This window comes from Ascaphus truei, chromosome 6 (genome assembly GCF_040206685.1).
Source record: "Ascaphus truei isolate aAscTru1 chromosome 6, aAscTru1.hap1, whole genome shotgun sequence".
Taxonomy (NCBI): Eukaryota; Metazoa; Chordata; class Amphibia; order Anura; family Ascaphidae; genus Ascaphus; species Ascaphus truei.
The window spans coordinates 118,412,679-118,427,350 of NC_134488.1; the positions used below are offsets into that span (position 1 = coordinate 118,412,679).

A 14,672-nucleotide genomic window follows, 5' to 3' on the forward strand; every position below is an offset into this window, starting at 1 on the left:
TGGGTTGACTGACTGACTGGGTTGGTAGGTGACTGACTGACTGGGTGGGTGGGTAGGGGACATTAGGTGACTTTAGGTGACTGACTAGGTGGGTGGGTAGGTGACTGACTGGTTGGGTGGGTAGGTGACTGACTTTAGGTGACTGACTGACTGGGTGGGTGGGTAGGTAGGTAGGTGACTGACTGACTGGGTGGGTGGGAAGGTGACTGACTGGGTGGGTGGGTAGGTGACTGACTTTAGGTGACTGACTGACTGGGTGGGTGGGTAGGTGACAGACTGGGAGGGTGGGTAGGTGACTGACTGACTGACTGGGTGGGTGGGTAGGTGACTGATTGGGTGGGTAGGTGACTGACTGACTGACTGGGTGGGTGGGTTGGTGACTGACTACTTGTGGTCTCTCTCTCCCCCCCCTACACACTGCGGGTCACCGGGTGGCAGTGAGGGATCTGGACACAGGGGAGAGAGGAGTGGGGGGGCTAGTGATACGGCTGGTCACCGGGTGTCAGACACACCGGGACATGGGGGCAGCGGCAGCCTCAGCTCAGTGGCTGTCGGTGAAGGAGGAGACCATCTTCTCACGACGGGCTGATCCGGGTCAGATTGGGGTGAGGGGGGGTCACTGAGGCCGGGAGAGATTGGGGTGAGGGGGGGTCACTGAGGCCGGGAGAGATTGGGGTGAGGGGGGGGGCAAGGAGTCCAGGAGAGATTGGGGTGAGGGGGGGTCGCTGAAGCCGGGAGAGATTGGGGTGGGGGGGAGGTGACGTGTGGCTTGATGGGAGGGGTGGCGACAGATGGCCTTGCAGGGGCCTGAGGCAGACAGGCGCGGAAGGGGCTGGCTGCCGGAAGGCGGAGGAGTGAAAGCGCTGAGGAGGGAAAGTATTGCTGAGAGGCGGGGGAAATTAAAAAAACAAACACGTGTGCTACTTGGGCAAATATTTACTCGCCCGGAGGTTAAATCCTCTCGCCTCGGGCGTGTAAATGTATAGGATTGTCGAACACTGTATATATAAAACATTATATATGTAAATGAAATACTTGTTGGACTGTATTTTAGAAAGATTTGGGCAATACTTATGCATTACAAATATTAAGACGCTCCACGAGGCTCGTCTGAAAGAGAGGGAACAGAGGAGATGGCTGAAGGCCACGTGGAATATGCAACGAAAGCAGATTTGCACGAGCATTCAACTAAAGAAGATATTGAAGGACCTGCTTATTGATATTAATCAAATTTGAGATCTTTGAAATAAAAAAAGATTTTTCCTCACAGGGCGGCAAGAGTGGCGGAGCTGGATGGGGAAAGGAAAATGGTTACTGACTTCACTTACATGAGAACCACAACCATAAATTAAATTACCAAGAAGTGAAAATGCAACTAATGATGCACCAACTTCAAGACTGACAACAGAGGCAGACATTCGAATATCCATTTGAGAGGAAACACAGAGCAGACAGAGATCGAAAGTTATCGGCAAAGACTATGTTAAAATTAGGCAGGTTAAAATTGGTAATATCACATAGTCTGACCATGCTCACATTGAATTGGACCTAGAGAATGCTGTAAAAGGTACAATTAAAGAATATTGGTTGGGGAGACTAAATTAATGCCCCGTGAAGGATATACTGCACATATTAAAATTGTAACAGGTGCTCACCACAAACAGGACGGGACCGTGAGGCTGAGGTGGGGATATTGATAAACCCTGACCTACAACCACGTAATCGTGTCTGGAGTGCAGAGTGCTAGCCGTGAAGCCAGGTGAGGCTAGTTGTGATACTCGCCATGGTCTAGGATACAATCCAAGTTTTTTTTTTTTTAAGGGAAATGGTTGCCGCGCGAGTTGCGGCATCTGCAGCTCCCTACTCTCTGCAGCTCTCTTCCTGCATCCACGTGCACTGCACACATCTCCAAGGTTTTTTTTTTTTTTAATAACATTTGATGCTTTATTGCTAACGGACACACATACCCCTCCCCTCCCCCTACACTAATCATGTTAGCATACCATGCAGCAATAAAACCCATAACTCTTCATACACTAATAGGGATTCTCTACCACTGCACCATAGGATTTGGTGTGATGTCATATACTCTATTATCAAACTTAACTTCTAGTACACATTACTGAAAGGCAGTTCTGTGCAGTACAAGTTAAGTTTGATAATAGAGTCCAATGACATCACACCAATCCTATGATGTAGTGGAAGAGAATCCCTATTAGTGTATGAAGGGTCATGCGATCTGCGGTCTGTGGCAGATGCAGGAGATTGCGATGGGGGGCGTATTGGGGGCTTTGCAGGGGCATGCCCATGACTTCACTCAGCTGTGGTCATAGAGCGTGGCTGCCGAAGGCACATACTGGGCCCAGCCCCATTGAGGGGTGGCACTTGATCGTGCGGCGTGTGCTGTAAAATGTACTGGGGCCACAGCCTAAGTCCTCGTGTGGCGGCCATTTCGTAATCCCGGTTAACGCGATCCCGGTTATAATGCGGTCTGATTATGTGGAGCCCGAGCACCACGTTACGTTGTTAAGGGGTTCAGCTGTATAATGTTATTGTCGATATATGGTGAAAAGGCATTTGATTGGGTAAGATGGGAGTATATGTTTAAGCTATTGGAACGCTTAGGGTTTAGGCGAATATTTACCCAATATATCAGGGCTCTAAATAGTAACCCTATGGCTAGGGTTAAATTTAATGGACAGCTCAAAATCCTTAATGGGATGTGCCAAGGATGTTCACTGTCCACCATTCCAGATATAGCTCGTATAGAGATTCAACAATAAAGCATTTAAAATCGCCCCACATGCGGATGATATTTTACTATCAGACCTTTGATTTCAATGCTGTATCTATGAGGGTGATGCATGTTTTTGGATTAGTATCACATTGTGAGATAAGAGTCAGAGGCACTCAATGTTAGTCTCCCAGATTCCTTGGTGTCACAAATGAAAGCAAGTTTTCCATTTGAGTGGGATCTTACCTCTCAAATATTTAGGTATGCCTGATACACCACACAATGATCTATTGTTTCAGGCCAACTATCTGCCTCTGGCACAAGCTATAGATAAAGAAGAAGACATAGGTGAATGGAATAAAAAGATTATGGGCCTCATGCAGTAAGCGCCGATAAGGCTTTTATCTGCATTTTCCCGCCAAAATCGGCACTTTTCGGCACTTTTTGAAATCGGCTGTATTCAAGTAGCCCCGATCAGCTTATCGGTCCTGATCGGCACTCAGAAATTGAGATTTCATCGGCAATTGGTCCCGCCAACTCAAGTTGGCAAGTTGGAGGGGAGAAGGATCGGCAAGGTTGCCGGGACAGCACTTAGAAAAAAAAGCTCATCTCTACATCAATGGAGTCAATGGAGCGGGGACTTATAACATTATAGGAGTGTTTACGTTCTATTGCTCATAATAAAAATGTGCTTGGCTTTACAGTGTCGAGGTCATTCACTTCATCGTGTCAGCGCTTACGTTTATTATTGGCATAACATTGTACTTTTCAATGTTATGATGATTTGCGTGTCACATTAGTCTTAATGTTATGATGTGTCAAGGGAAAATCCTATACTCAACTCTTAAAGGAACAGATCACATCAGATCAAACATGTTACTTAAGTGTGCTTCAATTTATTATATGATGTAACAGATTTCACACATCTAACAGATCCAGCGTATAGTAATATTGCTATACATTATACAATGCTTGTAATGTGTAACGCATGATCAAACGTAAATGTAGCTGTATGTTTTCATGTTTACATGTACTTTGTGACCTCCCTCTTTGGATGACGTCTGCAATTGGACACTCAATAACATTGCATGTTTACATTGTACACGATGCATTAGAATCACTTCATGCTAAGTTATACACACATCTATAATAGTTACTCATTTTTACATGATTGAAACTGTATCAATAGCAACTATCCTGATGGCATAAATTATGCATTGCACATTACAATTAGTTCATGTGAACAGGTGACAATAACATGCCAAATTACACATGTTGCAACGTAGTTTGTCAACGTCAATGTCATGGTTGTATCCTAATTAGATGACTGAGTGTTGCGTTCAGAAGTGGTACATGCATTACACATTCCAGAAATACTTGCCAATAAATGGTTCTACAAAGCTTAACGTTACATCATTCTCAAATATCATGATTGCCTGGTGAACACACATAAATAATTATTTTAATTGGTACTGGATACACGTTGGGAGTGAACAACTTGGATATGTTAATGTAACACCTTGCACTTCATCAAGTCACCTGACATCATCACATAGGTATTTAAAGGAGGGCAATTACCTGCGCATTCACAGCTACAGACCTGGAAATGATGCGAATGTTTATGAGACGGAGGAAGATTCTATTGGACGAGAGGCTTGCTGATGGAGAGGATGTCACAGGTCAAGGAAGGGACAGGGACAGAGGCAGGGACAGTGACAGGGACAGGCACGTGGACAGGAGAGGGAGAGGGAGAGGGGAAGGAGATGAGAGGAGAAGAGAGAGGAGAGAAGTTGTGCCTCGTCCTCGTTTGTACAGGGAGAGAACCATGTTAGATGGGATGAGTGAGGAGGAGATTGTAAGTCGCTATCGTTTGAGTTCAGCAGCAATCTTAGCTCTTTATGAAGAGATACGGGGAGATTTAGATTTTGTGACAGCCAGAGGTCGTGCAGTCCCTGGGTTTGTTAAAATGCTGTGCTCATTACATTATCTTGCTTCCGCGTCATTCCAGACAACTGTGGGCATAGTGGGCGGGGTCTCGCAATCTACATTCTCGCGGGCCTTTACCCAGTTTCTATGTGCACTGAATAGACACGCTAGGAATTATATTCATTTTCCTACAGAGCACACAGAGTGGCTGGAAGTGAGGAATGGCTTTTATACCATAGCCGGGATACCATGTGTGATGGGTGCAATCGATTGCACCCATGTTGCTTTGATCCCGCCTAGTCAGAGTGAGCATGCTTACCGCAACCATAAGCACTACCATTCCCTGAATGTACAGGTGGTATGCAATGCCACGATGAAGATTATGCATGTGGTAGCCAAATTCCCAGGTCCAGTCACGATTCCTCTATCCTGAGAAACTCATCAGTCTTCCATGCTTTCAAAGAAGGCTATTTTGGACCTGATTGGCTGGTGGGTGAGTACATATTATGATGTGTTAACAAACAACTCTAGTTTTTCTAGGAACTGTTGAATATAATAATGTTAACACAAATTGTTTCATATTTGTGCACGATGGATTATAGGTGACTCAGGATACGGAATTAGGCCATGGCTGTTGACACCCTTGGAAAACTCTCAATCTGAAGCAGAGGAGATGTACAATGTTGCCCATATATCTACACGATCCGTCATAGAGAGGACATTTGAGCTTCTCAAGACAAGATTTAGGTGTCTCGAAAGAATTGGTGGGGCACTTCAATATAAGCCTGCTAAAGTGTCTGATATTATAATTGCTTGTTGCATTTTGCACAATGTGGCACTCCGCAATAATGTACAAACAGACATACATCAGGGCTTGGAGTAGGAGCATCTCGTCAATTTACCAGCTGACACTGAGCAAACAGACAGTGGTGTTGAGACACGTCGGAATGTCATAAACACATATTTTTCATGTAAGCAAATACATATATGTTCATAGTACTACATAGATGTATTCATTCTTTGTAATGATAAATACATTTGTCCAAATACCATTCACTTAGGAAACAGATGAATATGGTTCTCACACCTTTCTCTTCTCTGCTGTGTGGACAATTGCATGTGGCACCGGTATGTCATTCATCAACAAGTTGTATTATACTTCTTACCACTAAAAGGTGTTGTGTGTACGTGAGGAAATAATGTGTACTAAATCTATATTTTCTGTACATGCTCTTTTTGGTTATGCATACACAATAAACCTACTATGTCGATAACCAATAGCTAGTGCAGTATGGTTACATACAATTTTGCTTTTGGAGTGTGACATGTGAGTCACAATGATGTGTACACTATTGTGTATTTAAGATCATATTTGACGTATTCTAGATGTTGTTTCATATCACATACAAAATTGTCAATTCTGTGTGTTGCTTACCTTAATGAACATGTCATGACAATGATTTCTATTCATTCATGTTTTCTTTTTCAAGGTATATCACTCCAATGACTGCTCATGGTATGTATTTCAATTCAAATCTGTCATAAGATGTGCAAACCTCGATACAGGTATAGTTACAGGATGTATAAACAGAACGTAATGAAAAAGATGTGACAATTGAAACATGTCGTTTCTGTATTGTGTCCGTGCGTTTAGCTACACTTGGTGGTTATTGTGCAGTGTGTTTTCAAATCATTACGGACATTACATAACATGTAATTTTGCAAACGTTACAACATCCATTCATGGAATATAGGGGTGGGGGAGATAAGGGGATAAACCCTGCTCAGCTAGTGATTATGCGAGGAGAACATCCATTGATGCACATGAGCGATGTTAACACTCAATGCATGTTTGTATGAAAAGACCCCAATGTGTTAAACATCATTAACATTGCAATGTATGTGATTAGTTGTTCTATCACTTCATCTTCATGTTGATTACTACATTGTCACATGTGTATGTATAAGTGAAAGATGTGTGTTGATTTGACGTACATGTAACATTTGTCAAAATGTTAACACCATTCCAAAGTATAGTTCTTTGGATTCTCAACTTTTCCTAATTCATTCAATACAATGACAATGTAGTTAATATAATTTTTATTTCATTCACGTTAGTTATTCATAATGATCATGATCCTTTATAACTAATGTCAACATATGAACATAAATGAAGTGGACATTTGCATACGCACACATTTCAGCAACAGTGTGTGTGTGTGTGTGTTGTAGTTTTTGTGTGATGCATGTATTTCTACCTGAAATAATATAAACCAACATAATAATGTTGCTTTTATCAACGGCCTCACTTAGCTATGTATGTGATGAACGTTTACTAATAACACTAGACTATAGTTACTCGTGTGAATAAAATGTACACACAAATGTTCATGGTTTCATGATCTTTACCTAACATTCATTAGCTCATGCATGTTAGGTTACCACTACAACTTAGGTGATAATATAAAATGCACACGACTAAACAGTTTCTATCACCTCACTATTGTTATTGTGTACGTTCAGATACAATGTCTACGAGTTGTTATGTAGCATTTACATTCTTTGAAAAGTCACACGTGAGATTATAATATACAGTAGATTAATGTGTTTGCTGAGTGATAATGTTGGTTGCATATATCACATGGCAATACATATAATGTTAGTAGAAAAGAAAAAAAATATCAATAAGTTCTAACTTCAGTGCTTAGCAACATCATTATGATAATTAAGTGCATAGTAAAAATTTGCACAATAGGATAACATTATGTAGTGATTGTTAATCTGCGCACCAATCATTGAAAGCATTGTTACATATTTATTATAATAGTTGGTCGCTAGTCATCACAATCATCTCAGTAAACGATTGGCCCATCTGAAATCATACATTGGTCCCATGTATTCATCCTCGACATCTGTGAAATACAGCAAACACATGGTGTTCAAAGATGGCACATTTATATATGTCTCTGCATGACAACGCTTAACACATCTCTATATGATTGTGGATATTCACGCATAAGTTACGTATATGTTTAAACTGCAAGGATAAAACTACAGATACAGAACTGTCTCATTTTTCTAATGGCGTTGCTCGCATTACTACTGATATGTTTGTTCCGGCGTCTGTTGTGAGCGCACGTCACGAATGTGTGGACTAAGCCTTAGCGCATGCGCCAAACGATGTGTACGCTGTGCGTTCAATACATGTCCCTCAATGGTGCTGCTAGCAGTATGCATATCATGGCTGGAAGTTATGATATGGAAGCGAAACAAATTCACTTCTACACACGTACATATCTAAACTTTGTAAATGGACGTGTGCCCACGGAAAAAACGGACGATCAGCCAATGAGCTAACAAAATACGTTTGATGTCATGTTAAGGCACCGTGAAATGCATGCAAAACCCCTCCCACTGAATTAACATTAGCCTCCAGCGCTATGCACGCACCGCCCCACCGACGCGCAAGCATGACACACTGCACTGACCATAACAATAAGCTACGGGCACAGCCAATACTGTTTCACGCGCGCACATCGGTTGGGAGTGGGGCTTGCATCGGTAACCTTTTTAAGGACGTCTTGCGACATGACCACGTTCCCACGGCATATGTGGGTGACACTTTGTTTTTATATGTTGAATGCTAAACAATGAGGTGTGTGTGTGTTACAGTTACTGTAACATGTTGAAATGATACTTTAAAAGCGATAAGAATCTATGATTTAGGACTCCGTCACCAATGTGTACTAATGGTTCGTCATGTAGTATATTGTTATAGGAAATAATGTCTTTGTGCACGCTACATGTAAGGCTGTCTGCAATGTTAAGTTTTATCCACTCATTTGGTTAACAAATGGTGTATATTATTAATGTACACATATATAACTTGAGTAAAGGCATAACGACATTTGTATTTACCATTCTTGTAGAAGTCAAAACTGATTTGGCTCCAACAATTCGCTCCAGGAAGGCACAACGGTATCATCCATGGTTGAGGTAACCGTTGAATCCTGAATCACACACATCTCCATGAGGCGGTCATATGGATCTGCAGTGGCTTCTTCAAACAAGACGTCCGGAGGTACGTACAGTTGTTGGTTGTTTTCACATCCACATTGCTATTGGCCATATAAGTTTGGATACATATCATAGTAGTTATGTCCATCTTGCATCTGGTCTTGATGAATGGAGGGTGCAGGTATATCAGCAGACGCGACACTCGGTGCAGATTCAGTGTAACTGGTATTAGGCTAAAATATGCTATTTAACAGAAGATATGTTCCATGTTCCATGGTAAGTTTAAATGATGGCGCAACATGCCAGCATCCATATCGTTGATCTAGCAGATCATGGACACGCTCAAAACATTCATTTGCGGATAAAGTGAATCGTACAGAAGTTTTAACATTTCTTTGTCTGGCTGGTTCTTGGTAGTATGGATATTTCTTTTGGATCAAGTCATATATTTGGCCCACGGTTGCCCTCTTCTCAGCCGTTGATTCGATTGCTTCATAAATCATAAATTTGTATGATTTACGTGGATGGCTGTGCAATATGGAAGCTTCTGCCATTTCTTCTCTGTTCAAGTGTACAGTGTCTAAGTTGAGCGCATACGGATGTCTGCTGAATGTGTGAATAGTTACATGTTATCTTCATGGTTTATTCCAAGGTTATAATACAACCTAACTGTTATACGCCTAGGTTTTCTCCCACCAGAAATTTGTTACAATAATTGGCAGAAATTCTTTGTCTAAGATACTCTTTTCACATGAATCGAAACTTTACTTTCGCCTTAGGCAATCAACATGTGCAAAACAAGTTGACGATTTTAATTAGAATAACAATGTGTGTGAAATCTTCTACAGTGCTAGGATGAACAGATTTCTGCTTACACATAGCTAAAATTAACAACACACACACATCTCTCTCTTTGTCTATTTTTCTGCTTTTCTCTCTCTCTCTCTGTTTCTCTCTGTTTCTCTCTCTTTCTCTCTCTGTTTCTCTCTCTCTTTGACTCTCTCTGTTAGTCTCTCTTGATATATACATAGATATAGATATATATATAAATAAATATAATTAAATATATATAAATATATCAACATATATATATTTATCTATATATAATTAACTATATATTGTATATATATATATATATATATACATATTGCTATATATATGTAAGGATGTGTATACATATATATGAGGGTTCCGCGCTGTCACTAATAAAGGAAGCGCCATACTGTTCTTTTGCCAGTAAGGTCATTGTGTGAATAGTCAGGCTGCGCATGCGCGAGGGAAGCGCGCGAAAGGCAACCAATCTGGAGGGACTTTGGGGGTTGCACTCTGAACTCTGAACTGTGGGAGAGTCAGTTGAGGCTGAGGACCAATAGGGTGCGAGACTCTGGATAGAGAGACAGGATGCGTGTGGGCGGTGGGAGACACGAGTGAGAGGTGAAGGAGGAAGGTGGCGGAACCTCGTGTGCGTGAGCGGAGGGTCAGTGACCCTTCCGCTTAGGTGAGAGACATTCCCCAGCCCCGAGGAGCATTACCCCTGTCATCGTAGGGTGCCGTTTTTGTAGGGACGGCCGTAGCAGTTAGGGACGTATCCCATTAGTGCGGGTTCAGCTGCGGAGTTGCGGACGCCATCTTGGGCTGGAGAACAGACCGCACAGCATAGCGGAGTGTCGGCGCAAGGCTGGAGCAACACTAGGGACCCTGTGTGAAGTGGTGTGGTCACCGTAGTGACCGGAAGGTATCGTTAGTCAACAAGTGCACCTACACCGGTCACCAGGCGCTGATCCCGCCTCCCACTAACTAATTGGGGGCACCAGTGTGCCATCACACTATTCCATACATATACTAGTTACAGGACATACTCTTTGGGAGAGTGGCAGAGCCACCTGTGTACAGAACATTATTCCTAGCAAGGTGTGGCTGAGCCACTGTGTGTGTGTTACGTTATGTTTTGTAGAGTATAAGGGTCTTATACATGTCATGTATACTCTGCACGATTCCGTTAGTTAATCTCAATAGTAAAAGGTTGCCTGTTGCACAATACCGTTGTTATGTTTCTTGCTCAGGGTAGATTCTCTAATATGGGGATCCTGGGTAAGTGGAGGCGCTGCACCATGATAAGAAAGGGTATGACCCCAGGCTCCCTGACAGCGGAGGCTCAGAGCTCCTGAAGCCACAGGTATATATAACACCAGTAGTTCCTTTAAAGCAGGGATTCACAAAAAGGGCTACATATATATATATTGCTACATTGAAGGCCTTGTGTGCAAACAGGCCTTGTTGTAATTATCTTAACAGTTCATTACAGTTTATAACATTACTGGGTGAGTATGTTTGAGGGCCTATTTGAGTCAGCTGTGTAGAAGTTGTATTTAACAGCAAACAAGGCCTCTTTTGAGCCATGAAGGCCTGTTCTGTTCATTCTGATTATATATATATATTATATATAGAGTGCTAAACTAAAGCCATTGATGTGTGTAAGTAGGCCTTGTTGTAATCATATTGAAAGTTAAATACAGCTCAGTGAATAAGGGGCTCAATCATAGTGATACCATAATTTTAGCAAGTGTCCTAACATTTATATCTCATTAACAGAAGAGAAGGCCTGTTTGCTAACAACAGTGGCAGAGATATTTATATATATATATATATATATATATATATATATATATATATATATATATATATATATATCTATATCTATATATCAGTTAATATATATATATATATATATATATATATATATATATATATATATATATATATATACACACACACACACCGTGTGTGTGTGTGTGTGTGTGTGTGTGTGTGTGTGTGTGTGTGTGTGTGTGTGTGTGTGTGTGTGTGTGTGTGTGTGTGTGTGTGTGTGTGTGTGTGTGTGTGTGTGTGTGTGTGTGTGTGTGTGTGTGTGTATACATATATCCATAGAGAACAGAGAGAATACAGATATATTCATACACACTTACAGATCTGTTATTGTAACCAAAAATCATACATGATCACATGCCAACATTATGAACTATGAAAGAAGATTAAGGTAAGTAATGTGTTACAGAGTTAAGACACCAGAAAACATAACATAAAAATGTATGCTGTTATATGGGTACTTACTTACAGTTGTATGTCAATAATATTAGCATGAAATGACTATCTACATAACCAAAATAACACACATACATCTCATCTTGAACAAGAGCTAAGTGAATGTCAGCTTCTATTAACATGGCAAGTGTGTAATAATGTTGTACCATTAATCAACTGATGATTAATACATATTCATATGTTATTAAATATGCCTTCATTCAGTCAGTTACCATTTCTAAACATTCATATGTACAAGGACATACTTGAATGTTATCAAGCATCTGTACATGATCATACATACGCTATGCATGAAATAGTCTGCAGTAAACACCACCAGGACACCAACAAATTTAGTGAATGTGATTATTTATTTTTGTTTATCCTTTTGAGAGCGAGTCACAGGCCTGCTTGTTGGCTGTTGTGTTTGCCTTTTCCCTTTGCCAAGTACTTTGGCCTTAACTGTATGACTTGTGCTGGCCTGTGGCAGTTCTGTTGCACTGGGTGTGGGCTGTTGCACTTCAGGGGCACTGGGTGTGGCCTGTTGCACTTCAGGGGCACTGGGTGTGGGCTGTTGCAATTCAGGGGCACTGGGTGTGGCCTGTTGCACTTCAGGGGCACTGGGTGTGGGCTGTTGCACTTCAGGGGCACTGGGTGTGGCCTGTTGCACTTCAGTGGCACTAAGTGTGGGCTGTTGCACTTCAGGGGCACTGGGTGTGGCCTGTTGCACATCAGGGGCACTGGGTGTGGGCTGTTGCAATTCAGGGGCACTGGGTGTGGGCTGTGGCAGTTGTGAAGCACTTGATAAACATTGCAAGAGTGATGGTGGAGCAGTTTCTTGTTTTGGTGTTTTAATCTTTTTCCAAAAGCTGGTTAGTAGTAATTGTTGCCCTAACTTTCTTTTTCGTGTCTCATTTGTAGGTATCTGTTCCAGATTTTGAACAGATGTAAGTGGTTCGATGTTGAGAGGGACCTGCACAGAACTTGCACCTACTGTACCGGTATCATCCCGAACTGGGGAAGGAAGAACTGATGACTCAGGAGAAAAAGTAGCAGCATGTAAAGATCCATCCTCAGATGGGGTAAAGTTGAATTGTTGTTCTCTTGCTGTCATTCGCAACTGATTTGCTTGGCTTAGATTCACAACTAGTGCTTGTAATGTCCTGTTTCCATTTTGGATTTCTTTAGGAACTTGGATGATGACTTTTTGAATTTGTGACATTTGTGATATTGACCTTCCATGCATCCTTTCATGCAGTGATATCATCCTTTCAAGCACTGACATCATTTCTGAATGGCGAGGATTTTCTACACCCAAGATTCTTTCTTCAGAAGCTGCAATAGCTGAGTAGGTGTCACGAGCAGGAGGACTTGAATGCTGGGTTAATCCAGGAGTGTCAACATCTTTATGGTCACTTGAGTGAATTTGTCCTTGAGTGGCAACATCTGGTTCTACAAATAAATAAATACATTATGAACTGCCATGGAACTTTCACTTGTTTTTCAATATAATGATAGTTGTTCTCATAGTGGAACACATAACATGTTTCCATAATTTTTAATTTGTGTCCAATTAAAAGTTGATGCTTGAAGTAGCAATGATGTTTCGACTCAGTGTGAAAGAAGAATGAATGAAAGGTTGTTGTAACCTCACAACTCCTAGCTGATAGTTTACAACACACACAATACATGTTGTTAGGAAACACTACATCTTCTGTGACAATAACTGATGTGAAGTTCATTACATGGGAAAGGCATTTCTTTTGCATGGCAAATGAAATTCTACAAATGTACACATTAGATGTGCTGCACCTCATACACTCACCTTCCATGCTTGATGATGAGCTTGATGAGCCAGGTGATGAGACATGTTCAGTGTCAGGTGACACAGGAGCTTCAGGAGCAACTATATAGAAGAATAACATCAGAATTTTATTGACATGTGTACATAATGTACATGTAGTTTGTGTAGTGGGAGTATTTATGGCTAAATATCAGCATCACATAACGAAATGACAATGATATGTTTCTGGCAAGCTGTACATTATCCATCTTAACATAAATGTACATGTGAACCTAATTGGCGCATTTATTTTAAACACCATACAACATACAATGTTCATGCAGGAATGCGTTGTAAAATTAAGTGTTCTGTTGTACATACACTGCATATCTTGTGTAGTAATCTAACAATAATAATGTACATCACTACCATGACAGCAAAGTTGACTCTGCTTATAATTTAGTACCTAATTGTGGAAATGTGAATGAATGTGTTTAGTGATCTGTCTGAACATTTAAGAGAAGCAGGTGTAGCGCTCAATGTGGCTGACACTCATCAACACATGCAGTGTGTTGCTCACAGATGGTACTGGTGTGATAATGTGGCGTATCTATAAGGTAAAAAGAAATATGAGTGAACGAATGACACGTACGTTTTCATATATAGTGGCCTGGTGGGTGAAAGTCTTCATAGAATTACCATTTCAAATGAATGTGATTAACTTCTGTTCACCTTGTCAGCTTGTAACAACTGTAGTCCCTCCCCCAAGACGTGACAGCACCCTGACTTTTTATTTGGTTCTACCACCTGGAAGCCAAACAAGACTTGACCCTAATATGACCCTGTGATCTGGCTCTGTGCCCGACCCCACCCCCTGTGTTCACCTCTATGCTGTGATTATATATAAATTGCAGCTGGTTTCACACACCGGTACATGAGCGAAATAAAAATCTGAAGTGAGTTACATATGAACACAATTAAATACCATATGGTACATGTTCCTATTTATGCTCTCATTATACAACATGAAGCGAAAAAAGAGCTTTAATATAACATAACGAAATGTGTTTGTGCAAATTATGAATGTTCGCCTTTGAATGCACAATCTTCCATGCAAGACTTGATTATATG

The 14,672-nt window shown here is 41.2% G+C and overlaps 1 protein-coding gene across 7 annotated transcripts in view; it reads right to left on the reverse strand.

Annotated features, from left to right (window-relative positions):
* Positions 1-14,672, reverse strand: part of LOC142497744 (uncharacterized) — a 105,664-nt gene that overhangs the window by 52,542 nt on the left and 38,450 nt on the right. For 4 of the 7 annotated variants that reach the window (XM_075605999.1, XM_075606000.1, XM_075606002.1 and 1 more), the window contains 2 exons: positions 13,584-13,664; positions 12,129-13,210 (listed from right to left, as the gene is read on the reverse strand). The exons of the other annotated variants lie outside the window; for them this stretch is intronic. In XM_075605999.1, the coding sequence (XP_075462114.1) occupies positions 12,129-13,210; positions 13,584-13,590 (1,089 nt within the window). In that variant the 5' untranslated portion in view covers positions 13,591-13,664. Of the gene's footprint in view, positions 1-12,128; positions 13,211-13,583; positions 13,665-14,672 lie in introns of those variants that run through there. 7 annotated transcript variants of the gene reach the window in all.